This window comes from Echeneis naucrates, chromosome 22, assembly GCF_900963305.1.
Source record: "Echeneis naucrates chromosome 22, fEcheNa1.1, whole genome shotgun sequence".
NCBI lineage: Eukaryota > Metazoa > Chordata > Actinopteri > Carangiformes > Echeneidae > Echeneis > Echeneis naucrates.
The window spans coordinates 20146029-20172637 of NC_042532.1; the positions used below are offsets into that span (position 1 = coordinate 20146029).

A 26609-nucleotide genomic window follows, 5' to 3' on the forward strand; every position below is an offset into this window, starting at 1 on the left:
ACATTCTAAAAATACAAATGTCTCAACATATTACACTAATGTATTTTCTTTGTTGTAAATTCTGACCAGAACTTATAAATGTCTTTTTAGAAAGTTCCATGCTGTGGCCCCCACGCAGAACAAAGATTACAGTAATTATTAAAATGGTGATATTACACCGATGCAAAAGGAACTAATGGTTTGTGGCTCATGATTGTAGGTGGGTCTTTGGCGGTGCACTGATGGAGACAGTGTTGTAGCTGTGTGGTGAAAGATTTCAAATGTTTGCCCTCTCTGTCCCGCTGATTAAACCCCCTGCCAGGCCCCCCCAGGTCCAAGAGAACTGACACCGGAGTCAGCTCAGATGGAAAACAGAGCAGAGACTGTAGAAAAACAGGCTCAGGATGGTGTGAGGACATCCCATCATGCACCTGGACAGGACAGTTTAGATTTACAACAAACTTATTGAGATGATTTTACAGCTCATTTGGGACGAAGCAAAGTTCCCTTTAGTCTAAAACTGAAGCTCTGTCAGCTGATCAGAAGAACAAAGACCAACTTCAAGCAGAACTTTATTTCATGTCAGAGCCATCTTCATGTGACAGGAACCGTTTTATTTTAAATAAACAATACAAAGTGAAACAGCACATTCCAGGACAGAAACATTCATCCAGAGGGAGGGGGGTCTGATGTTTCACTTGGCGGCAGGAATCAGGTCGTCGATGGGCTGGCCCTTCTCCAGCTTCTTCTCCATCTCGATCAGCAGCTTCACGCCGTCGACCACCATCTGCACCAGCTCGACCTCGGAGAAGCCCAGTCTGTCAGCGTTGGAGATGTCAAAGATGCCGCCCACAGCTGCCGTGTCCACGCCGCCTGATGTCAGACAGGAACAAACTGTTAGTGAAGGCGACCTTTGACCTATCAGATAAATTCCTGCTGCAGAAGAGCCCTAAGACTAAAGTCGTACCTGTTCCACGTTTCTGGAGCTTCAGCTTCTTCAGAATGTCCTCAAACTTGGCATGCTTGCTCATGTTGGGCAGCTTGACGTGCACGCCACCGCGGAGGCCGGTGCCCAGGTTGGAGGGGCAGGTGAGGACGTAGCCCAGGTGCTCGTTCCACATGAAGACGTGGCCTCTCTCCTTGAACAGAGTCTCGATCTAAACAACCAGGACAATAAGGCGCTTTAATGGGTACAAATCCAAAAGGAGTCACGTACACAACCAGCGAGTCTGGAAAAACACTACAGATTAAATCTGAGCAGCCGGATGAGGCTGTTTCCTGCCAACCTTGGTGAGGCCATCACAGAAGCGACTAAACACTTCCTTCATGTTTCCTCCTTTCTGCATGGAGATCACACGCAGGTGGTCCTCCTCATTCACCCACACCAGGAAAGTCTTGTTGTCGTTGTGCCTGAGGACGGGCAGAAGAGGGACTGAGCGTCCTTCAGACTGAACTCTACCTGAACATTTATCAGTGGTTGGCGGGTAGAAGCCTCACCAGATGCCCCTGGCGTCGGGCCAGTCCCGAGCCATCCCTGAGGCAAGCAGCAGAGGGGACACTGGCTTGTCAAACAGGAAGTGGTCATCAATGAGCTGCTGCTGCTCGGCCTCCGTCATGTTCTTCAGGGCGTAGTATTTCCCCTTCAGGTCTCCGCTCAGAGATGCCAGAGCTGCAGGGGGACACATTTTAAAAACAAACCAAAGACTGACAGAATTTTCTGCCTCTTCTGTGGCAGAAGTTGAACTAAAGTGGCCAAATAGTTTTGGGAAACAGGGTGAGCTGTGCCGTCAGCAGAGGGCGCTCAGGTCATTTACCTTCGGTGGAGAGCTTCTCCACAGCACGCCTCTCCCCCCGGCTGCAGTGAGGCGGCAGGCAGAAGCCACGGATGCTGCGTCCGGTCCTGACCCTGCAGCTGAGGACGTAGTTGGGGTCGAGGTCATCTCCACCCTGAGAGAGAGGACAGGTGTTAGTACAAGCTCGGTTCCGGCGGCCCGGCTGGTCCACGGCTGCAGTACCTTCAGGTGGTCTGCGTTGAGGTCGGTCTTGTGCTTGTCTGTGGGCTTGTATCCTCCATGGCGGTCCTGGATCACGGGGTCCAGAAGGTCCTTGAAGACATCGTATGTCTCCTCGTCTCCAGCAACACAGCCCACAGTCATAACGAAGGGGTGGCCTGAACACAAAGGTCAGCAGGGTCACTGGAGACAATGGACAGGAAACACGCAGACTAACTGACATCCTCACTAACTCAGCCGGGGGGGGGCAGTTACTGTACCCGGATTATCGACCCCTGTCTGAATGACCCCATCTATGGTGAAGCCGTTGGGGGTCGCCTGCTGCCTCAGCCTCCTGTACATGTCCAGGGTTAGGACCTTCGCCATGTGGTTGTTGTGCTGACTGATGTCTGGGAACTCATCCTCAGCTGACAGTCTCTTCACTGTCAGCTTGGCCATGTTGTCAGAGCTAAACAGACACAGCCTGGAGGCTCAGTTAACAGGATCATCTTATCTCTCTAAAGGGTCAAACCTGACTCACACCTGACTCTTCATACATTATGTAACCCGTAATCTTTAGCAGTTAAGTTGCTGATAACGGAGAGCAGCTCTCCGGCAGCCAAAGTCACAGTGCAGACAGCTCCTAGTGTTCCCTCTCCGGGGCGGACAGACGGGTTACCTGGGTTATCCACCCCGGTCTGGATGATGTCATCCAGGGTAAATCCACTGGGGGTCTGTTTGCTCCTCAGCCGCTCGTACAGCTCCGGAGTCAGGACCTTGGCCATGTGATTGTTGTGTTTGCTGAGGTCCGGAAACTCCTGCTCCGGAGTGTACTTCATCTTCAGCTGGTTGTGAGTGTTTCCGAAAGGCATGGCTGCTCCCTGGGCGGAGGTCGGAGGGGAGAGTCGGTGAGAAAGCAGAGCAGATGACAGTGATCCGGGCGGACGTGAGTGGGTCGGGTTCCTACCTGTTGCTGACGGACCTGTGGACCACTAAAACTACCAGGCGTTGACACAAAGATCCCTATGTTTCCGGCCGAGGAGCGCACAGACCGCCGGCAGAGTTCCGATGCTCTCCGGCCGCCTGCTGCCGGCAGACCGACCTTTATAGCCGGGCAGCTCTGCTCCCATTGGTCGGGCTGTGCGGTCCATTCATTTAATTGGAGCAGCCGGCTGCACTTCTGATTCTAACCCAGCTTTGGAAATGAAGCAGATCCAGGCTTCCTCCGCTGGTTAGACCATCTGCTGTGGCCGGAGCAGGTTTAAGGTTAAAACAACTAAATAAATAAAGTTCAGTGTTGTTCTACCTCAGAGGAAAATAACCGTTTACATCTTCTACATTAGTTTGACTGATTCACTTCGTAGTTGTATTTCCCACTAAGGTTAACCAGTTTATGTAAAATACTAAATGACATGTAGCAGCAGTTTTATTATCTGTATGATTTTAACTGTTTTCCTTTTTTGACATAATTCAAGAGTCTTAATTGTGTTGATCTTGAAATCAGGGGAGGATAAAATCAACCCTGCCTCAGGATTTATTGTCAGATCCAGTCTCTCAGTTATTTAACTTATTTCCAACCAGTCCCAGATCTACAGCTGGTCTGGACTCCGTCCGTGAACCGGATCGGTGTGCCGGAGGACTTACGGATCTGTGAACCGGATCTCCTTCCGGGGTCGTCGGCTCGACTTCCTGCACATGTGGGGAGTGAATGAATGAGCCCCTCCGTGCACAGACGGCGGCATTAAGGGCAGAAACGGCGTTTTTTCTGAGAGTTTGTCGTGTCGGCGTGAATCCCCGGAGGGACCGAGCGGTGCTGAGCAGGTAGGCCAGGCCGCCAACGGCTCCGTTAGCGGCCGAGCCCGTTGGACTGTCAACGGGCGGCTAGCGTTAGCATGTTAGCTCAACAGAAAGCTACTTTAAGCCGGTTTGCACAAAAAGTAAAAAAAATAAATAAACAAATGAAAAACAAGAAAAGAGAAACACAAACAGACAGTCTGCACTGTGACTTTTTCAACCTCTGCAAATAAAGTTTTATTTTCCATCTCTGTTTTAAACTTTATCACTAACTGAACCGTTAGCCGGCTAGCTGACCGTTAGCATCAGTTAGGATAACGGCTAACGTTACAAGCTGAGCTAAGCCTGGCTGCTGTGTCCAAATACCCTCCTCCATCCCTTTTTTATGTAATAATAATGACAATACTGTATAACAACCCCCCACTATTCATTTGTCTTTAAGACAAAGTCGACTCAAATCATTTCAAACACCAAACGACACTTAAACCAACATCAGAAACGTGAATTCAGCTCACTCACATTTTCTGGATGTTGTCCGACATGTTTGTGTCCTAAAATCACTTCCTTCTTCTCTCTTTGGAGCTTCAGCTGTCTTAATTAAAACACCTTCATTAACTTCATTAACGGTGTCAGCCGGCGGTTACCGTGGCAACCGACAGAGGAATTAAAATTAAATCAAAATTATCTTTAAGCGAGGAATTCTAAAAAAATGCTATTAATGAATGCTCTCCGTTTCACTCCAAGTAATCCCGAAAAAAGTAAAAAAAATTATCACTTATTTGTCTTTATCAAATACAAGTCAATAAAAATAGTTGTTTTTGGTAAACATGATGGGTTAAATGTGTTATTTTGTGTTATATTAAGAAATATTAAGAATAAGCTTAAGCCTGAAATAAGCTCAGCTCATTAAAAATGGATTTAAAATACACTGAAATTTTGATTTAGCGTCAGGTAAAGATGTCTGTGCTCTTTGCTTTTATACAAAACCCCAAAATAACCATGAAGAGACCGCTGAGAAGATTTAACTTTCTTTAATTTGAGCGTACTGTGTGTTGGTTTCACAAACCAACTAAAGCCAGCTTCATCTTCTCCCTCTCTGTTGCAGAGCGACGTGTTCATCATGAGCTTTGTGGAGTATTCGGATTTCATCCAGGATGGGGACGTTGCCATCGTCTACCTGAGCCACGACTCCATGATGCCCGTCAAGGTTCAACAGGGAGCCCAAACACAAACCCGCTACGGGGTCATTCGCCATTCGACGGACCTGATCGGTCAGAGATACGGGTCCAAGGTCACCTGCAGTAAAGGCGGATGGGTCCACGTTCTCCACCCCACGCCCGAGCTGTGGACCGTCTCCCTGCCACATCGCACACAAATCCTCTACACCACAGACATCGCCACCATCACCATGATGCTGGAGCTGAAGCCAGGATCTGTCGTCTGCGAGTCAGGTGAGGTGGAGAACTTTACACAACACCTACAGAGGAAATAAGGAGAAAACTATGTTTTGGGATTGGACTGATGTTAAGGATTTAACAGCTGTCTGTCTGACACCACAGAAATTAAAACTTCAGCACACTGGTATCTTTACAGGTCAAAATCTCCAAGTTTATGTTTGAATTTGTGCAGAAAAGAAACCCATAGATAGGAGACCAAGCTCCACGAAGGACACCAATGACCCTATTATGTACGCAAACAACTTTTATTTTGAAGCTAAATCAAAGATCATTAGTGGACACTGCATAATACAAGCGCTGCTCGAGAAGCAAAGTGAAAGTGACCACACAGGATGCATCGATGGATCAAAGGCCTGAAGCATGCAAACATACTTTGGGTTGCACTAGAACTTTTGCAATAGAAGCCTGATACATATGAAATGAAGAAACCAAAGCTGAAGCTTCTCTTGCGTGGTTAAATACTTAGAGAAATCTACACTTCTTCATCCAAAAAAAAAACTGTTGTTGGTTGTTTGGATATTCAGTTTTGGTTTCTTCTTGCAGAGGATGGCTGCTTGTCGAGCTTGAGCCTGGAATGTTGTGTTCTGTTGTCGCCTGTGTTTTTTTTTTTTTTTAGTATTTAGTTCACACCCTCTCCAGATGTTTTTGCAGGCAGAACCTCAGCTGTTTATGCCAAATAGCTACAGATGTGCCTCCGCCGATTATATAACACTGTTCTTAATTTACTGACCCTCTCACTTCTTGTCCTGCCTTTAATTTTGCCCCGTCATTTACTCCGGTCTGCTTTTCCTCACTGTTAATTTTCCATTTGTTTAATTGCAGTCACTCAGAGTGTGTAGGTGTCTTGGGATGGAAGAGGATGTTTATGTGCTAGGTGCAGCAGTTCATCACGTTTTACAGCTGGCAGCCCCGAGAACGTCACATTATTGATTGCACTTAGAGGAAAAAATAAGTGTGTGTGTGTGTGTTGAGATCGGAGAGGTGACGAATGAGTGCAGTCAGAAATGTGTTGAGTCAGCACACAGCCCAGCAGTATGCAGAGGGCTGCACCATCTGCATTGGTATCACATTACTCTGCTTCTTTCTTTATGCATATTTAATCATCTGAGTGCACCAAACATCCGAGGGCACCTTCCCGATCTCCTGAATGGGAAGTGGATTAGAATAAAACCACCACTCTGATCTTATCAGCTCTAAATCCAGAGGAATAACGGAATAATTGAACACATTCAGTTTATTAAATTACTTCCTGAATGTAGCATTTCATTAGCAGCACATAACAACACTTGAGTGTCATTATGTGTCGAAGAGACGTTAATCACACGTTTGTACGACACCGCGGCGACTCATAATGTTCAGCCTGCTCTGTAATCGATGTGTGCTCTCCTGTTGAGGGCAGACTTTTTTTTTTTCAGCGAGCTGTTTCAACATGGAAAGATTGCAAATGATGATATTTGTGGAACGAGCGCTCTTTCATGTGAAGAAGTCACCTTGGAGGCAGATTGTTCTGGAAATTTTCCAACATGGCTGAGTGTTTGGCACTAAGTATGGACTGTTTGTTTTAGTTTTCACAACTTTATCAAGGTTTGACATCAAACGTGTCTGAGTATACTTTTAAAAGTAATGACATATAGTGCAAACATTCATTGCACCTCAAGGTCTTTTCATTTACATAACCTCTATAACAGATGGAGGAACGTGTAAACTCCTGCTGAATGCTGATGAATGACTAAAGAGTATCAGAGGAAGCCTTATGGCCTGTAACACAATTACATTTTTCAGAAGAAGCACAACAGGCAGTTATCTATAGTTAGAGACATAAACGTTTCTTGTTTTATTAAAAAGGGAAAAGAAGATCCAAAATGATGTTTTTGTGTGGAAAGCACAGCCAGAAGCCAAACCATCGGCTGCTGCAGTGACTTCAGGATCATGAAATGCACAAACAGGAGACCAGGAGCTTTCAAACAATGTCAAATTTTCTGAAGCTCTGAGACGATGAAGTGCAGTCCAGACCAAAACACCCCCCACCGCGGTGAAACAGGTGAACACGGTTGACTTCGGCTCCACCACAGTGTCTGTGGTCTTAACGTTTGCCTCATTCTCTCAGCTTCATTTCATATTTTGGTCTTTTCATTTTTGCTCTCAGGGATCTCATGACTTCTATTTATGAAGAACCGAGTTCTTCATAAGGGGTTATTCTCATTTCTGTAGCATCCTGGTTCAAATAAAATTGTGTGCCCAGCATTAGAGCAGATGACGCTTTAAAAACAGATGCATGGATCCATTTTTAGCTCAGACTTCACTAACATGAACGTCCTGCGTCGTTTACAGACAGAACTTGTCGACAGGAAGCCGCTCGTACTTTCATTTACTAAATTGCATTAGAGGAAATTCAGTTCTCTGCCTCCTGCCCTGGTTTTGCTCCTCATCCAGCCAATCACAGAGCTGTATTTGACAGCGATGGGGGAACAGAAAGCAGCAGTTGGAGCTCAGCGTCCCCTCCCCCACTGTGTCTTCCCTCAGCTTCCTCCCGTACAGTTGCTGCCACTGACTTGTCGTTTTGTTCTGAGAGCAGATTCGAGCTGCTGATATGAGTCCGACGTTGCCTTCACCATTTGCACCAAAACGCTTCCATATTAAAGGGCCAATTCCAGTTTTTTGAGGCATGAATGAAACCATTTCAGCGTTAAAACCTGAACTTTGAACGGTTCATGTCAGATACTATTTCATTGCCACAGTGTGAAAATGAGATCATCCGGTGCTGCTGCAGTGGATTTGAAGAATCCAGACAGTTTTGTTTTGTTTTTTTTGATGGATTGTCTTGATTGTCTTTTCCTTCAAACAGATATTTACAAATAGAAGTCATAATTATTTGTTGGAGTGTGTGAACGACTGTTGGATGAAATGTGTCTGAGCAGAGTTGTACACAGCTGTAAATAAATCAGTTAGCTATCTGTAACCATGTGGCATGAAAACGCAGATGCTGAATTCCAACATTGGGTCACAACATGACTCAGACCGGCTGCCTGGAGCTCACATTTTTCATTTCTGAGGGCGTGTCTCAGTTTTCTCTGTGGCTTCATTGTTGCGCCGTGTGATGGTTTTGTGTTTGTGTTAACACTCAAGGCGTCTGACTGTCCTCGTCTTTTTTTTACATTTGACTGGAACTCCAGTTTCAGCTCCACATGTTTTTTGTCTGTATTTTACTAAGAACCAATGCTGTTCTTTTATGCAGATAAACTAACCCTAACCTGGATTTAAACTGTGCAGCAGCTTTGAAATTTGAGCAAACAATGATTATTCCCACGTCATTTGACAATCCTTATTGCATTTAGGATGGTGCAGTAATGATATAATAACCACAGGGCCCCAAACAGTACGAGCCTGAAACTCCCCACGTCATCCGAGTTTGATTTATTTTCTTCTTCTGTAACAGACCGACAAATTAAACCCAGAGAGAACGGGCTGCCACATATTCCACTTGTATCTTACTAATAAGCAGAACTGGTGTTATCCCTAACTGCAGCTGAACTACGATAAGTCCTGGATCAGCTGATAATCTTTGTTTACCCTGAGTGCTGTCTCTGGTTGCTGATGCACTTACATCGAGTGCAGATGCCTTTTATCACATCCATTCCCTCCCACTATCAGCCATTATGATTGAAAATGCACTTTGTGTACTTAGATGCTGCTGCAGATGCACGACAGTGTCAGTTTTCAGAAGACAGCTCAAAAACTTTTCATTACTTCTGTAAAAAAATCAGACGTGTATTTCTGGAGGGCCTGGCTGACGTCCACCCTTTACATCAGCACAGGCAGGATGGGAGCTGAACCCATCAGGTCTCTGTGGATCCAGTTCAGACAGGCGTGGTGCCCATCACTCAGAAGAACCTCTGCAGGAGCCACACCAGCCGTTTCCTCTCCACACTGAGCTCCACTCAGCAGATGAGGATCGATCTTTGAGTGTTTAATTTCAGTGATTGAAATACTGGATTTGTATGACGAAGAACCGTTCCACGATAATGTGCATGTGTTTTGGATTTATTCCCACTCTGCTGCTGGGGATCATATGAGACAGATGTTGGTTAATCTCTGCTCATTCCCATCAGTGTGTGTCCTCGTTCCTTCAGTTTCCTGCAGCGGTCGGCGTCGCTCCACAGTTTCCCCATTTACTGTTGTTTCCAGCCACAGACCATCTGGAGCAGCAGCGTGAGGCTTCAGCTATTCACAGTGCTGCTGTGGGGTAAACATTGCCCTCTTTGTCGCCATGCGAACAAAGGCGGCGGTGACGTAATATCAGGAGGAGGAGGAGCTACGGGCAAAGGGCTCCGCTGGCTCCCCCGCCTTCAGCTGCCGGTTGCTTTTCCTCACCACACACACACATCACCATTATAAAGGGCTTTGTTTACGGCTGGACGACCAACACGGCGGCTTCTGGAGCCTACTCAGAAATGTAGCATCCACTTAGCAGCCCCAGCAGAACGTATGGGTGTGTGTTGAAGTTTGAGCTGTTTGTTGTGACTCTTAAGAGGATAGAGGAGCGACCTTTGACTCACTTCTGAGAAATAACAGAGTCTGATTTATTACGTCACTTTATATGTAAACAAACGGACAAGATTAGACTTCTCCTTTATCTGAACAGATGACAGCCTGGGCTCAGAAGACTGACGTCCAGAGAACATCCCAAAATCATCACTATATCAAGCTCACAAATATTATTCCAAACTTCTTGCGTTTAGATTTCGCAGCAGCTAAACCTCTCTCATAACATGTTTTAAGTTGACGCAGGTAAACAGCATTTGTGCTTTGGGCTTAAACATCAGCTGTAATTATGACGTGTCCCTGCTGACTCTGACGCTTCAGGGACACACCTGGTGAATGAATCTTTGCTGTATTTACTCTGAAGAGTCTGAATACTCAACCCATATTTAAATGGGTTGTTTCTTGAATAACGTGAAGCCAGCGAAGGGTGTGACCATTATTGGATGTGTTTGTGTCATTAGGGAGAAATGTTCTGTAGTTCAGCTTCTTCAGACCTCCTGGACTCTTCGATAGTCACAGTCAGAGCAAAAAGACATTAACGTTAACTTTGATTTTATATGTAATCAATAAATAATAACCACAAGGCCCACGTGTGTGAGCAGTGTGTGTCTGTAAAATGTCATGATATTGTTCCTTGGAGTTGTGTGTCCTCAGTGTAAAAAGGTAAAACAAAAACAGCTGACTGTCAGCAGAAGAGTCCATAATCAGTACATGAGGGTTAAAGCAACATGTATTCATAATTCTGCTGGAAAAGCTTCGTCAGTCTCTGCCTCCATTCTCACTCATTCCCCCCGTGGCGTCTTCCTTCCAGGCACAGGAAGTGGCTCGCTCTCCCACGCCATCCTGCGGACCATTGCCCCCACGGGTCACCTGCACACGGTGGAGTTCCACCAGCAGCGGGCGGAGAAGGTGGCCGAGGAGTTCCAGGAGCATCGCGTGGACCATCTGGTCACCGTCAGGAACCAGGACGTGTGCAAGGACGGGTTCGGCGTGACCGGGGTGGCGGACGCCGTCTTCCTGGACATCCCCAGCCCCTGGGAGGCGGTGAAGCACGCCAAGGCTGCCATGAAGAGACGAGGTAAGACAAAATGGCGTGAAAACAAAACTTTTAAATGAATGTATGGGTGTGTGCGGAGCGTGGTGTCCGGCTCATATCTGGTTCTGTTTGGTCGTAATAGTCGTCCACAGAGGTTTTTATATCCCGTCAGCTCAGTTTGGTGATGAGCTCATGGCAACAGTTGAGTCGTGAGAAGGTGAAGTAGCGTGAGACGGTCTTGTCTTTTGAGAGGCAGATTAAATCGTATTTTGGAAACAGTTCAAAGCGATTAAAAAAAAAAAAAAAGACTGCACAGATTCTTTTACGAGCTGCTGAGAAATGAAAGCGCAACTGTGTTAAAGACAGGATCACCTGGGGGGGGTGCACATTAAATTTAGGTTCGTTTGAGGTTAAAGCCAAAAGGTGACATTTTCCAGCAAAGTTCCAGTTTCAGGCTGAACAACGTGATTTTTTTAAATACGGAGAAGTGGGGCCACCTGATCGTGACTTTCCTGTGACTCCTCCTGACACAGCAGGAGCATGACTGTGACCGAGCACGTTTTAAAATAACAGCCTGCCCCTCCATGATGAACCATCGATCCTGATCCAGTGTGTTAGCTTCAGGTCTCTGAGGAACAAAATAAAGTCAGCAGGTGAGGTGTCTGGGCAGGTCCAGACCTGCTCAGGGTTTGGAGGGTAAACAGTTCATGTTTGAGGTGGCACTCGTAGCAACAGACCTTTTTGAACTCTTTTTTTTTTTTTGTTTGTTTTTGCTTTTCTTTTTGAAAACACCAAAAAGCTTTGCAGCCGGTCAGACTGGTTTGTTTTCACATTCAACACGATTAAAATGTGTAAAAACCTGGCAGCATTATGAATGTTGGGAAATAGGTAGCTCAGATGCCATCAAGTGAACAGCAGATATAAGTCTAAGTCTTGATGTGGATCTGTTGCATCCTGATACACGATCTGCAAAGTCAACCTCTGTGTCTGATCCAGAATAACTGATCTGACTCTTCAGTCAGCATCATAATTTGGATGAAATAAGCAGTCACAACACAAACATCAGACTCCTTCGACTCAGATCGATTTATCTGAAGAACCAGCAGCCTCGGTCTCAGAACTGCTCCTGCTCGTGTACAGGAGCGGCAGTTTATGAGTCCAAAGGCTAATAAGTCTGACGCTCATAAACGCAGCATGAATTGAAAAACCAAACCCCAACAAAGCGAGGAATTCAGGAGACGATGCTCTCTCCCTCCTCTGTCACTCCCTTTTATGGTGCCACTGCTACATATTCCTTTCACAGCGTGCACACACAGATACAGATAAATGGAGTAGAGCCATTAGCCTTTGCAGAAGCAGCCCTATGACCATACAGGGTTATGCCTCAGGGAGGAAGCTGGTGGATGTGGCTCCTGCTGCTCAGGCTGGATGTTTTCTCAGGGCAGTCTGAGCCAAACAGAGCTAAACCACAAAGTTCCTCTGAGCGCAGATCATTCACATCGTTCAGATCAAGTTTTCCTGTTTCCAAACTGTGTGCAGGAAGACAAGTGAAGCACAGTGAATTTGCATTCAGGTTGAATCTCATTCCCAGAGTCATAACTCAGTCAAATCTGCAGAGACAGGGATGCATATTTTTACAGTTGGACTTTTACTTTCCAGGGAAACCAAACCTTTACCAACTTTCTGATAGTTTCCTGTATATTATTGGATGAACTGTAAACGGGAGCTGCTAAACGTTAATTCAGCTCAATTTTAATGGTGCTAATGTTCCAAAAATGATTAATTATGAATACATTGATTATTTCCAGAATTATTGGAACGCAGTTTGAAGTTAGTTTGATCACCATAAACGTTTTCACACGGAGTGAAAAGTGTAAAGCTGGAGTTTATTGGTATTCACAGAAATCAGAGTAATCAAACCAAAATAAAATTAGATTTTTCTCCACCCACTAATGAATTCATTGGTCCGTTAAAGTTAGTGCAGAAGACGGAGAGTAAAACGAGGCGGTGAAATATTTCTCTGCTTTTCCTCCAAGCTGTAATTCTGCCAATGTTTTGGCCTCCAGCCTGCCAACCCCCCCTTCAAACACTCCACAGTCTTGTTATGCAAGTTTTGAACAAACACACAAGAACCACACAAGGACTTCCAAAATGGGGAGTCCTCCTGCAGTTTAAAGGTCTCAGCTGCAGGCAGGTGCTGATAGATGAGCCTCATATCGAGACGCTCTCTACAATCATCAGCCCGAACGCACACACACACACACACACACACACACACACACACACACACACACACACTGTGTTACCTGGTTACCTGGAGACAGTTGCAGTGTGTTAGTGGTTGTCAGGAGGGAGAACATTAGTCCTGTTAGCTGAAGGAGCGGCAGCTATTGGAAACATCCCTGTGTGTGTTTATCAGACTCTTTCCGCTGAGTGACCCCACACAGACTCCTATCAGTTCGACGTTAACACAACTCATCCATAAAACAACAAAACACACAATGTGAATATTATTAGGACGTTTTACACTTTGACTCGTCAAGGGAAAATGATTCTACTGACCAAACTGTTCAGGGGTCAGAGGTCACATACGTGGACTCAGGAGAGGATTTTTAATGTGCAGTAAATAACGCTTCTGTTTATGATGTTTGTTTTTTCCCTCATCAACTCGAACATTTCATCCATCTTCTCTTTAAAAGCCAGTTAGTCTTCATTCAGTCCTAAATCTCGGCCGTCCTGCTCCCAGGCTCGCTCTTCGCTCGCCGTTCTCTCGCTGCGGGGTTTCCTGTGGAGACGAGGGGATCAGTGTTTATCAGAGCGCCGGCTCATCGCATGCTGATCCTCGGACTTCAGCCTGCAGGCCGGCAGGTCGGAGAAGAAAAAACAAATTATTAATAGAAGTTGTAGTAAGAAGGGTTTCCCTTCAGTGAGACTGAAGTTAAGAAATCTGGTTTGGATTGTTTATCTTTGTCTCTGACTGTTTTTATTATTTGACATCAGATTACTGAGCGACTCGTCTGTCCAGTTTGTTTATACAATACAGCTACAAAAATACACAGAACAGGAAAATGAACAGTCTTCCAGGAAGATCTATAAAAAAAAAAAAAAAGTAATAAAATGATGGTGATAAATAAAAGAATTAGATAAACACACTTAAACAAACCAAAGACGTGTTGGGGAAACAAACATTGTTCCTTTTCTGAAACCTGGACGGAGAAAATGAATCTGTCGATAAGCAGCAGCTTTTATGATGGATGTGCCACTTCTCTTATGTATCATGCTTGAACTCCTTCAGGCCACAGCGGTCTGTAAGATTCTTTTCTTTCCTCTGACAGCTGTCTGGAAATTTTCCAGAAATCTTACATAACAAAATATTACCTTACAGAAACTGGCCCGATTCAGTTTGTTGGATGTTGGATGTTTACCTTTTTCTCTTCTTAATTGGAGATACCTGCATAGAAATATGACCCAACCTGGAAAACAGCAGCCGCCCTGAACCAGTTCAGCAGGCAGTTAGATGGAAAACCCCTTTGAGCATTTGAGTTCAATCAAATGTTGCCTCGGTTCATATTTCATCACGCCAACTTGACACAATGAGCTCTAAACCTAATTTAATTCCTCTCTGCTTGGAAATGTTTTGATAATCTTTGATTTTACATTTCTGTGTAGTTTGGACGGATCAGAAGGGGACATTTTTATTTTTCACTTGTTCTCGTGACTTCCGCTCTCACTTTGTCCTTTTTGATGGTAATCATCATTTGGCGCTGCTGTCTCTTCCGTCTCCAGGGGGTCGGGTGTGTTCCTTCTCCCCGTGTATCGAGCAGGTCCAGAGGACGTGTGAGACTCTGGCCGAGGAGGGTTTCCAGGAGATCAGCACCATGGAGGTCCTGCTGCGAGTCCACGACGTCCGAACCGTGTCTCTGCCGCTGCCTGACTTTGGCCCCGACCCGTCAGAGCCAGACACAGAACGGGAGGCGCCCACAACGTCTGGACCGACCCACGCCGCCGTCACGCTGAAGACCACCACGCCCCCCAGAGAAATCCCAGGTCACACTGGTTATCTCACCTTCGCCACCAAACCCAGAACCTAAACGTAGTTCCTAATCCACGTCGGTGCCTCGCTCCGGTCTCTTTCACACATTTAAGACTCTGATAATCCGGAGGGGGTACCAGGATCCTCCAGGTCCCGGTTGGCACCGCAGAGACGAGAGGATTTATAGTTCTGTTATATAATTTCGGGCTCCTGTGCCTCGGCAGCGGTTTCTTGCTTGCATCAAGCGATTGTGAAACTCCACTTGGTAGCGTTTTTGTTTGAGAGGAATTTTTTAATTACTGATTTCACTTTTAGGAGGAAGTCTCTTTTGGTCTCTTTTATGGATTTTTGTATTCAAGATAATACAATAAATGTGTGGAGGAAAAAAAAACACGCTTCCTTGCTCCTGTTGTACGACATCAACATGAAAGGTCGAAGGTTTAACCCACCAACGCACCGCTGTGCCCCCAATCACAAAAACACCTTCACTCATTTACAGAGAACATCCAGAAAAGCTAGTTAGCTGCTTTAATTCAACCGTCTCCTTCCTGCTGCCTGACTTATATGACGTCTTGTTAACGAACAAGCGTCTCCCGTCACGCCCAAAAACACCCAACCTGACTGATTCTGTTGAGGTTTCCTTCTCCTCAGTCTGAGAGGAGGATCGTCTGCTGTATTAAATCTGGACTCCCATTATTCAACCGTGTTTGTCATTGTTTTGTGGCCTTAAATCTTCTTCTTTGTTTTTTTTTAAATAGTCTTCCAGCAGCTGATTGCTGCTGATATTAGTCAGATCCTCCTGTTTCCTTTAGAGGCCAGCGGTTTGTGTCCCGGACGGCACGGGCGGGTTAACGGTGTAATCCCGGGGCTTACTGGGGTTATAAAAAGCCCCGAGGTCGGACTGTGTGCTGAGGACATTGTTGCATGTGAGTGTGAATTCTTACCAACGGCCCACATTGGAAATAAAACACCTCAGATTTACCATCAATCAATTCTCATTTGAAAAATGTAAAACTAACGGGAGAGATGAATAGTTTCTGCTTCTCCTCCCCCGTCGCTTCAGTCGAACTGAGGAAACGGAAGTCTGAATTAGAGAAATGACTGTTTGGGTGTCTCGATTTTTCTGGCTTGTGTTGCCACATCAGAAAGGAGTGTGTTGGAGGAGGAAGTGTCGAGGATTCAGTTTGGAAGCGTTCAAGCAGAATGAGTGGAATCAGGACGAATACACAACACAACACAATGATGCAGCTTTTAATTTGTTGTTTTCGCTTCACTTCCTGATTTTTTTTGCTGTTGCTGTTTTCAGAGAAGTCAGAGCTACGAACCGACTGGTGAATATTGTGGAGAATTGAGTTGATGGTGGAGACCAAACATGAAGCAAAAAGAAGGCTTAACAGGACTTAACATATCTGAATTTAATGAGTTAACGCACCTTTTAAATTTCTAATCACAACTAATCACAAATATCTCCTTTAGACTCAATAAAGAATCACCTCCTTTACATCGCAGCTCCAAACTTTGCTTCTGTGCCTCTATTGTTTTGCACTATTTTATATAAATCATTTCTTATACTGGATCCACCCACAACAACAACTGATCAACTGGAACGTGATTTTTAACCCTTTCTCGTCCACGCTGGGCTCTCCGGTCAGTCATGTAAGGGCCGAGCTGAAGCTCAGTGAATGAACCAGCAGCTCCTGAGGGTCTAATCTGCCGGGAATAGAAGCTCTGAGCTGCTGGAAATCCTCCCCGCTTAATCAGCTTGCCTTCTGCCTTCTGAGCCGAGCGCTGATACCCGGCAAACATCCAGGCCTGAAACCAGAGCGAGGAGGACGTGCACGAGACGGGACGGCACGCGACGTGACCACGGCGAGAAGGGAGGGGGCGCGGGTGATGTCAGTGATGTCAGGCCTCTGTGGTTACAAAAAAAACACAAAACGACTTGGGAGCTTTTGTTCTCCAGATTGAAATAGTTGAGGTTTTGTTGGTGAATGGAGACGAGAAGAAGCAGCCGAAGTCGACTTGTCTCCAGTTAAAACTAGTTTTCCACTGAGTTAAAGACACGAGGCGGTTTGGAGGAAGAACATTCACCAAAATAGGAAACAAGAAGTTGTTTCCAGGATTAGTTTCTGTTTCTGGTATAACTGAGCTCAAACACAGAAACATTCTTCTGTTTATATGAATATTTTTCTTGATTAAAACTGCTCTCTTATGGAATGAGAAGAAAAAACATGAACGGAGACGTTTCTGTTTCTGAATCAACAGCAAACAAGAAGTTGTTTGTTTGGGGTTTTTTTTTTTTTTTAGCGCCTGAAGTGAAGGTTCAGGAAAACAAGTGGGTTAAATTTAAGGTGGATTTAAGGTGGAAAGGAGAATGAGAGGGAGTTGAGAAAAGTAGCGATGATGAGATTACAGGCTGAAAAGAGACTCTCAGGTTAAAGCTCCGAGGTAAATAAACCTCTTACAGGATTTCATCTCTCTGCTTCTGATGGTTTCAATGTTTGAAGAATAAATCGATAATCAGTGTCAAATTAAGTGGAAAGTAAACGATCACAAGTCCTGTTTCATTTGAAGAATAACGAAGCCAAACTGAAATCCAGCTATATAAAATAACTGCTCTATTGAATGTAGCAGTGCACCCATTATTATTATTATTAGTGTTATCAATAGTGTTAAGGTCGATTCTTCTCAGCTGCTTTGTTTTATCTCATTTGTGCGTTTGTTGTCATGTGTCAGCTTCCTCTCCTGCCAGTTGTGTTTGTATCTAACAGTTCAGACCCTCAGATAGGAAAATGGGTCGGATTTAATTTTTGATAATCTGTATCAGCTCCGGCAGAAACACAGTTGGACAAAGTTTGAAAATTGATTTGGTCAGAGGTCAGAGGTCAACAGCAGCAGGCCCTGAGCTGTCAGGACAAACGTTAGAAACATCCTGGTGAAGAGGAGCTGCAGGTGTCTTCGGCCGATAAACTCACAAAGACAACACAGAAACATGCGACAGGAGATAAAACAGGCTCTTAATCTGGTTTTTCCTGGAGCTGCGGCCGTACTGAAAAATGTCTGTGCCCCAGTTTTCTCTCTCAGGGACGAATGTTTCCATCCTGCAGAGCGTTAAAGGCCACAGGCCTCTTCTGTCATCTACACACAACATCAAATATTGATGATCATCTGTTCCAGTCCTCTGCTGAAATACAATCGATCAGTTTGGGGATGGAAAGCCGATGCCGGCGCGTCCCGCCGAGGAAACACAACGAGGAGAAGTCGGCCGGAATGAAATGTCTCATATTGTATGATATAACCTGTCCGATCTGTTTTTCCGTGTCGAGTCCAGATATTTGATATCTGACAGATGGGAATCAATCCGCCGCTGAAAATATTCTCCAGGAGACTGTTTGGATGAACGTGTTTTTATTTATTCGTACTACCTTAAAAAGGGCAAACAAACAGCCGTCCTGTTTGTTTGTCCTTTCTCAGGCTCTTACTGGGCCTCAGTGTGCCGCCACAGAGCGGCCTTTTCAGCCCCCCCCACCGTCGCTGTCCCACTTAGGGTGCGACCCCACACCTCAGCAACCAGAATGAATGGCCGCCGTCCAAACTGTCGGCAGGAATGTTGGCGAAGGGACGAGGGGCCAACGGAGGCTTTTAATGAGTCCGGTTCCCAGGATGAGATTAACTGCCCCTCAGGGTGGGGGGGGGGGGCAGAAATATCTAATTAATGAATCCCAGTTTTCATTGACAGCGTGATGGATTATTTGAAGCCTCCAAACATTCAACGTCTCCGTTTGTGGCGTGAATCAGGCGTCGAGTCGACTCAGTCGGCCGTTACAAAATGAAGCAAACTTCTCTAAACCACAGAGGAAGTCAAATAGAAGAAGAGGAACAGTCACGTGATAACTACCCAGAAGCCCCTGGGGCAGCCCAGCTTCAGAGACAGTAAGTGAAGATTTAGTTTTCAGTTTAATGAGGACGAAGAGCTGAAAAACGTCACAGAGGCTCCGGAAAGGAATCGAGGTGCAGACAGGAAGTGTGTGTGTGTGTGTGTGTGTGTGCGCTGTACTGTAAGTCTTTGTATCTCGCAGCTCGATGTGTGTTTTCGGGGTGATTCTCAGGCTCAGAGATAAATCTTTGTTCCATCGAGCTCTGACATCACGGCACCCGTCAGCTGAGTCTTTGTTACAGTTTGTGTTGCTCTGAAAATGGATCCTGTGTTCTACACAAACTGTGCAGAGCTGCAGGCGACACCAGGAGCGTTCACACACACACACACACACACACACACACACACACCTTCTCATGCACCAAAGCTCTCAGGCTAAATGTTTCCGTTCTCCTTTTGAAGGAGGAACTTTGCTGTAACTCGACTGTTTGGCAGAGAGCAGATTTTATTTTCTTCTTTTTCTCCGGAGAACTTTGAACTCACGGCTCAAAACGCACGTCTCAGTATTTAAATGTCGTAAGCTGATCAGTCATTTTATTCATCAATCAACAGAGCGGCATTCATCAAACGGCATCACGACAAATTCGTCTTCTTTTTCCTCCAAACCCCAAAAGATAAACATTTTGCTTTTTACAACCAGCGAATTGACTGTTGGTTCAGATTATGTTTAATAAGATATCTTCCCCTTCTCTCCCACTACTTTCTCCACTTTCTAACTTTTTTCTCTAACTAAACCACCAACAGCCTGAACATGTGAAGTCACCATTTTGTCTGATTAATATCAAGAACCAAAAGTTTGCTGATTAAATTGTTTGACCAGCAAACAAATCAAACAAGAAAGTAATTTTATTCAGAGTCAAATTATACAACTGAGATTATAATGATTCATATTTTAAGATCAATTATTTTTGCCAAGAGGAAATTCCTGATCCAGTTTCTTTAGTTAGTGCTATCAAATGACGAAATAGTCAAACAAAAAGTCAACAATGACACACTGAGAGTGAACGATGACTTTGTTTGGTGGCTGAGACAGAAAGAGTCCCGTGAAAAATAAAAACACGTTGCAGGTTTATTATCAGCTGTACGGCAGCCGTCAGTATCTAATCTGAAGATATGTTATCGTCTGTTTTACCTCTGCAGAGGTGACTGCCGAAGGTGATTAAACGACGAAACAGCAGCTCGTTTCCATTTTGATCGCTTCAGGTTTATCCAGGTTGATCAGCTTTCCCGTCTACGGTGGCCCCCGAGGGACAAAACGCAGACAAGAAAGTGACCTTCAGGAGCTTCCTGTGACCTGGTCAGGCGGTCTCGTGGTGGATACTTAAGTACACAGGGAGAATAATCTGGCGGGTCAGGTTCTGGACTGGTCTGCTGTGAAGATGGAAGGATCAGACTGTCAGCGGGCGACGCCACTGTTCAACTGTCCGTCCTCTGGCAGTTTAACTCGTCAGCAGCTCATCGAGAAACTTGTTTGACTCCGATTGGCTGCAGATGATATCACATGCTCGACGGGGAGCCGCTGACCTCCATGTTGGCTCAGTGCCGTCTTATCGCTCTCTGGAGGTTTGACTGTCGGCGCTCAACCTTGTGATAACAGCAGGATGACAACACGTTTGAAAGGGTGACACGCTCGTAAAGAATGAACTTTGCTTCTGCAGGAACAAAAGACATGCTTCAGGACGTTTTAAAAATATCTTATTTGAACACAGACACATAAATACAGACTCAAAGTTGTTAAAGCTGAGAATTTCCCGCCTTAAACTTCATTTATTTTTCTCTTTTGAGGTCAGATTACTAAAATAAACCTTAAATTAGCTGCTTAGAACTCCATCCGTCCATTTTCTGCTCCTGTTGGGAGGAGAAATAGAATCTGTCCATCTTGTTCATTCTGGCTCTCCTGCAGAGTCAGACTCAGTCTAATGTCTTTTTTTATGTGCTTATTATTATTACCATCTGAAGATGAGGTAAAAACCAAAAGAGGTGGCTGGAGTTGGATCCAGGCAGCCGCTGATTATCGTTCTGTTCGACAGGAAACCGCAGTATCATACCCCCAACAAAAAAACCACAATGTCTCTAATTCGATCCAGACTGGGAGAAACGAAGCCGGCGTTAATTTGTCCGGATTCCAGCAGCTCTGACTGACAGCTGACAGCCACCGACATGCAGGCCGACGTGGAAACGTCACATTACGTCACTTCAAATGAAACCCTTCCGTCTCAGACGTCTGACCGCTGAGCTCCTGACTGTTGGTTCGTTGTTTCTAACCCAGAAAATGAACCTCTGCTCTCACTCAGAACAAACGAGTTGTTTAAAGTCGATCTAAGATCTGAGAGACAGACTTTATTTGTCCTCCTGTGTCCGGCCTGCACCAAATTTACCCATCAGCCCCAGAGTGTGAAACCTGAGCCCACCAGTCAGACCAGTTTTATTTCAGCAGACTTGTTCCTGCTCCTGCTGACCGGAGAGTTTAGGTCTTTTGTTTGCATGCTGAATGTTCCCTCGATGTTTCGCCTGCAGTGGATCGATTTCTCTCCTGAAGGCGGGAACGTTATTAGAAATTTGGACTCTGCTGCAGGAAGTGTTCAGAAGTTTGCCCCATTTTTCAGCCGGACCATAAACTTTATGGTTTTATTGGTTTTTAAGATCAGCTGATACATTCTGTCCCACAATGATTAACCAGAAAGATAACATGCGTCAGAATTCTTTTTATTTGAATCTTTTATTGGATTCTGCGGCTCTGAACAGTCCAACCTGCGCTTTTATTCACTCATTCATCTTCTTGATCCGTTTCTGGGTCACCAATCCCAGCTCACCATCACAGAGACAGACAGACCAACAACCACTCAGACCTACGGACAGTTTAGAGTCAGGCCAGGAATCGAACCCAGGACCTTCTTGTTGTGGGGCAGCAGCACTTTCCCACTTTAAATGAACTCCATTCTGGATTAACCAAGGAGCACAGTACAAAAAGTCAACAGCTTCTCACTGTCGATAAACCCAAACACAGGCACGATGACGGACTGCCCCCTGCAGCTCAACACTACAGAAGCTGTAAGTGGCCTTTTATATGAGAACAAAACATTCGGACATTCAAAGGTCTGCTGGCTTTTCAGGTTTTAAGGCCTCTGCACATCACTGACTCGTTAGGTAACTCCCTCGCCGCCGCTGCTGCTTCTTCCTCGGATTGCAGAAGTAACAAGTAGGAGTGGAGGCGCACAATAATATCCGCGGGCCAAACGGAGGGCAGCCGCCGCAGAGGAGTGGGTAGCTCCTGCCGTTGCTGTGGCAACCGGCCAAATATGGCAGCATCCCCATCGGTGTCAGGTCACAATAAATCCGAATCAGACAGCGAACTTAAATACAACATAAAGTCTCCAATCAGATTAGACACCAAACTTTCCACATTCAATTTAAATATGAGTAACTAAACACAAAAGACAAAATGACTGTATGTTTTTCTTTTAATAATGGCACAGTGCACGCAGAGCGGAAAGTGAGTGCAGGTTTTACAGCTGAAACTCAGCTTCATTATATATTTATGACACCAAAAGAAAGCAGGACCTGAGCCCCAGCCAATAATTAACAAACTAGCTTTTTTATTGGTCTGTATAAGTTTGAGATGAATCCAGATAAACTCAGAAGTACAGAATAAGTTCAATCATTAAAAGGGCCTGCTCGTTGGAGTTTTGCTCCTTATGCTCATCTCCTCTCAGGGATCAGGAGGTCCTTCTTCTGTCCCGTCTCAGTTCGCCGACGGCTGTCCACAAATTCTGACTCATTGAGTTTCTCACAGAGAAGAATCATTTCCAGCTGTCGGAGCTGAGTGTCAACAAACCTCAGCAGAACTCCAGTCGGATTTTCCCGGTTCACTGAGGGATTCTGGGATGTTTCACTTCCCCCCAGATCGTCCTCTGAGGAAAACACGCTCTCATTGTTGAACTGCTTCCAAAATGTGAAGTCATCGGTTGAATTTCAAATATTTGCTCAAGTTCCATTAAAACAATGTTGACACAGAGTTGTCATACCGCTCTGAGTCCTGAAAATAAGTCAGGGCGTGTTCAACATGTTAGCTGGGCTCAAAATACTTATTTGGTCTGAAAACTACATGTATTCAGTTTACAAGGCGACAATAATCAATATTATCAATAATAATCCAAAAATATAATCAGCATCTTCTTTTCCTCGACTCATCAGTGAACAAATTAAAAGGATGGTGAAAGCTGAAGGCCGGAGAGTTCATCCTCAGGAGACCTTAAATGTATTGGAAAAACCCTCACAGAGGCCTGAAGGAGAAACTTCCCAGCAGTCTTTGCTGCAGTTTGCATGTTTGGTCTCCAGCCTCCCCCCGGTAATGATCACGGAGGTCCTGGTTGGTGGCTCAGACAGAGAAACTGTGACCTGAATCGGTGCTCGAAGTGACATCTTCCTTTGTTATTTAAAGGGGTCAAATGGAATCCAAGCTCTCTACTGTCCACGAGGTCGGGACAAACAAAACAACAACAGGAAGCTGACGCAGTAAACATCCACGTGTAGGTTATCTGAAGTGTCGTGATTTAGATGTAAACATGTTACACGTAAAGTCGAGTCTGGTTGTTTCACAAAACGTCTTTTTCCTTATCGCGGCCCAGCAGGACGGCTCATTTAGGAGGAAGGTCAAAGGTCAACGGCCAAAGGCCAGCTGTGTGCAGGTGAGACGGCTGGGACTCTTGCTGCAGAAGATGCAGCTCCCATGAGGCTTTGAGAGCTTTTCCAGATACAATCGGGACGCCAAAAACCGCACGACAACCTCGTGATGGAGCCGCAGGAAGTCTGAAATATTTCGACCCAAACTGCAACACGAGCGGCTGACCGCTGCACGGTCGCACAACAGCGTGTGTATTTAAAGACAACACACAGCAACACACGGGGTGAGGGGGGGGTTGTTACATAACGCTCCTCTGTTTCTGCACCGCCGCCCAGCTGACAGCAGCAGGGACATGACATAACATCCAACTACACACTGTCCGCTCACAAGAAGCCACAATAACAGCAGAGCTGCTCCTCCTCCTGGACATCTTGTGCTTCTCTGAGTTGTGCATTTATTGTGAGTCATCCGTTTATTGGTTGTATTTTCCCCTGAATGCTCCTCATGACACAACCCCCCGCCCCACACACACACACACACACACACACCCTCCATCCACATGTTTATCCTGTATTTCCTTCTCTTGATGCTTCCAGCTGTCTGACTCAGGACAGAAAAATGTTGCTTGAAGCTTCGGCCTTCGGTTCTGATCTTTTTCTTGTTTCCGTTCAACGGTTCGTTCCCGCCTTTCTGTGGCTAAAGACGCTGGCGAAGCCAAGGCTGTTTTTCTGGAAAAAGTTGGCTGCTGTTTTCTGCTTTGGCTCACTTAGCAGAGTTAAAATCATCTGTGGCTAAAGACAGTTAGCCCCGTCAGCTTCCACACTGAGCTGAGAAACACACTAAAGAATTTATTCAAAGATTTGAAGAGGCCTAAAGCAAAAGGCTGCTCAGCGACCTGAACACGATATCAGTCACATCTTTCCAGCTTTAAAGCAGCTCCATCTGCTGCTGTTTTAAGGCCGTAACTGAATTCTTCTTTTTTCTGTGACGTTTCCAGGATCAGACTGAACGGAGGCCTCTGATCATGTGAACCACTGAGTTAGAGCGCTCTTCATGAAGGTCGGAGTGAGCTGGGGTTTTGGTTTATGTCATTACACCACCCTTTCCTGCCCCCCACCTCCCCACCCCACCTACACAGCTGAGGATGTGGCGCCGCCTGGTGGCTGAATGACAAACTAGCTCCATAGACCTAAAGATGCTTTCCTGTCACTGCACACAACAATCAGCTGAACTTTGTCCACCAAACATCTCTTCCAGAAGCTTAAATCTGAAATATGTCTCCAGAATATGTCAAAGAAAACTGAACATATTTAGAATAAGAGGCAGTATTGAAATAAATAAATAAACAGAGCGTTCTTAGATTGTCCCATAAAACACTGACGGGATTGAAATGTAACATTATGTTATTTTGGTCAGTAGCATTATCTAGTCGTGACATTTGTCTTTGGTTGTGTTAGAGTCCACCCCCCCTCCAAAATAAGAGCCACTGCTCAAAATAAACCTGTTCATTATCTAATCAGCTGCAGCTGTGATGCAGGAAAATTACAAGTTTCCTCTCAGCGACACATAAAACCCTGAAAGTGACAATCAGCTCCGCCCAAAACAAACCAACAAACCAGCCTAAGATGTCAGCGTTGATGTTTTTCTTACTGTTCAACACAAATTTATATATTATATATTTCAGCAGGACTTTCCTGACAGAAGGCGTGTGGGATTATTCCACCTGATCTGCACGGAGGAGTCAGTATAAGAACTGAAAGGGAGTTAAAGTTTTACATGTTCAGACTCAGTTAATGTCGTCAGAGGAAAAGAGAAAAATGAATTTATTTTGCATTTCACTAACTCTGAGTTGCTTTAATGAAAGAAAACAGCCAAAAACTCACCAGACTGGAGGGAAACTCAGCGATTGAGAGCAGACGTGAGCTTCAGCTGGCAGCGACTCGGCCTCGGCCGGTCACAGTGTGAAAGGTCATGTGATCCCACACATGGAGAACGGAAAACATGACCGCGGTCCAGTTTCCCCCCCGACGTCATCGTCAGCAGGAAAACCCCCAGAAGTCCCCGAGTTGTGTCCCATCATCATCCAGGAGAGATGGATTATTTTCAGAGAGCCAGAAACTCGAAGGGCCTGTCGTCGAAGGTCGTCCTACAGATTTTTATGGTGAGCGTCAGTCTAATCAGCCTGCATTCTAAAACTGTGGTAGACAAAGAAATGAAAATGTCGACGTCAGTTTAAACTATAACCATCATTTCTGTTAAACGTTATATTGAAGAGATCAAGTTAACGTGGAGCACATATTCCATCTGAATCTCAGCAGATGCTGGTGTCCTTTATCAGAAGTCAGTCGGAGACACTAAAATCTTCTCCCGCTCTGAGTGTCAGCTGAAATTTTAATGTACATCTGCAGCAGGGAAAGTTTGTGGTGCATGAAATGTCTTTTATCAGACATCCCACGGCGGCACTGTGCGTTTTAAAATAACCCAGAGCTGGCGTTCTTAAAGTTTTCCCAGTTTATGATCACTTTTAGAGAAACTTGTCAGGTCTTCAACTTTCCTCCGGAGAGACTCAGGTATGAAAAAAATAAAAAATAAAAAGCATTAACATAACACTGATCAAGACACACTGTCTTTATTTTGCAGCGGGAATACAAATTCAAACCACAACCATCCATGAGCATTCACACACAGCTTTTGATTTTTTCTGTTTTTTTTCCAAGTCTCAGAGTGCTCTTTGTACAAGCGTGTCCCGGAGGAGAAACAACAAAAACACATCACAATCGATGCAGCTAAAGGCGACTTAAGAAAAAATGTATTTGAAAAAAAAATAAAAAATAAAAATATATATAAATTCAACTGTTACAGAACAGATTCCTGTCAGTAGCAGAAAGGCAAAGCAGTTATTAGAATTTGTGACGGAGGAACATAAAAAAGTGCGCTTAAATAAAAAGTTTTTGCGACAGCTCAGTAAGGAAGATCTTTTTCTCTCCTCTGCTGTCAGGTCTGACTGACCTTTGCCCTCTGCCCTCTGCCCTCTGCCCTGTGCCATGACAGCTTCAGATAGACAGAAATCAGCCCGGGCCTCGCTGTCAGCTGGGCGACTGTAAACAACAACAAGGTTTAACTGGAAATAAAGATTCTGGATTGGACTCGGCCTCCATCGTCTCCAACACGTCCTGGAGATTTAATGTTGTCCGCTTTCTGAAATGAACTTTGGTT

At 45.2% G+C, this 26609-nt stretch overlaps 2 protein-coding genes across 4 annotated transcripts; one reads left to right on the forward strand and one right to left on the reverse strand.

Annotated features, from left to right (window-relative positions):
- Positions 1-538: 538 nt before the first annotated feature.
- ckba (creatine kinase, brain a) lies at positions 539-4306 on the reverse strand. 2 transcript variants are annotated; one of them, XM_029493269.1, is made up of 8 exons: positions 4284-4306; positions 2252-2439; positions 1995-2149; positions 1794-1926; positions 1477-1648; positions 1266-1389; positions 947-1136; positions 539-852 (listed from the first exon to the last, which is right to left on the reverse strand). In XM_029493269.1, exons 1-8 carry the CDS (start codon positions 4304-4306, stop codon positions 674-676), a joined length of 1164 nt encoding a protein of 387 aa, XP_029349129.1. In that variant the 3' UTR covers positions 539-673. The 2 variants fall into 2 exon arrangements, with proteins under 2 accessions (XP_029349129.1, XP_029349128.1); XM_029493268.1 differs by lacking the exons at positions 2252-2439; positions 4284-4306 and adding exons at positions 2650-2851; positions 2938-3092.
- trmt61a (tRNA methyltransferase 61A) lies at positions 1806-15506 on the forward strand. 2 transcript variants are annotated; one of them, XM_029493270.1, is made up of 5 exons: positions 1806-3236; positions 3552-3791; positions 4870-5215; positions 10575-10841; positions 14586-15506. In XM_029493270.1, exons 3-5 carry the CDS (start codon positions 4885-4887, stop codon positions 14888-14890), a joined length of 903 nt encoding a protein of 300 aa, XP_029349130.1. In that variant the 5' UTR covers positions 1806-3236; positions 3552-3791; positions 4870-4884; the 3' UTR covers positions 14891-15506. The 2 variants fall into 2 exon arrangements, with proteins under 2 accessions (XP_029349130.1, XP_029349131.1); XM_029493271.1 differs by having other exon boundaries at positions 1806-3791.
- Positions 15507-26609: the final 11103 nt, after the last annotated feature.

Coding starts and splice junctions, on each gene's coding strand:
- ckba (XM_029493269.1), bottom strand. CDS start 4,306: ATGTCGGACAACATCCAGAAAAT. Junction 2,150..2,251: donor GACAGGGGTCGATAATCCGG/GTACAGTAACTG, acceptor CTTTGTGTTCAG/GCCACCCCTTCGTTATGACT. Junction 853..946: donor GCTCCAGAAACGTGGAACAG/GTACGACTTTAG, acceptor GTCTGACATCAG/GCGGCGTGGACACGGCAGCT.
- trmt61a (XM_029493271.1), top strand. CDS start 4,885: ATGAGCTTTGTGGAGTATTCGGATTTCATCCAGGATGGGGACGTTGCC. Junction 5,216..10,574: donor ATCTGTCGTCTGCGAGTCAG/GTGAGGTGGAGA, acceptor TCTTCCTTCCAG/GCACAGGAAGTGGCTCGCTC. Junction 10,842..14,585: donor GGCTGCCATGAAGAGACGAG/GTAAGACAAAAT, acceptor TTCCGTCTCCAG/GGGGTCGGGTGTGTTCCTTC.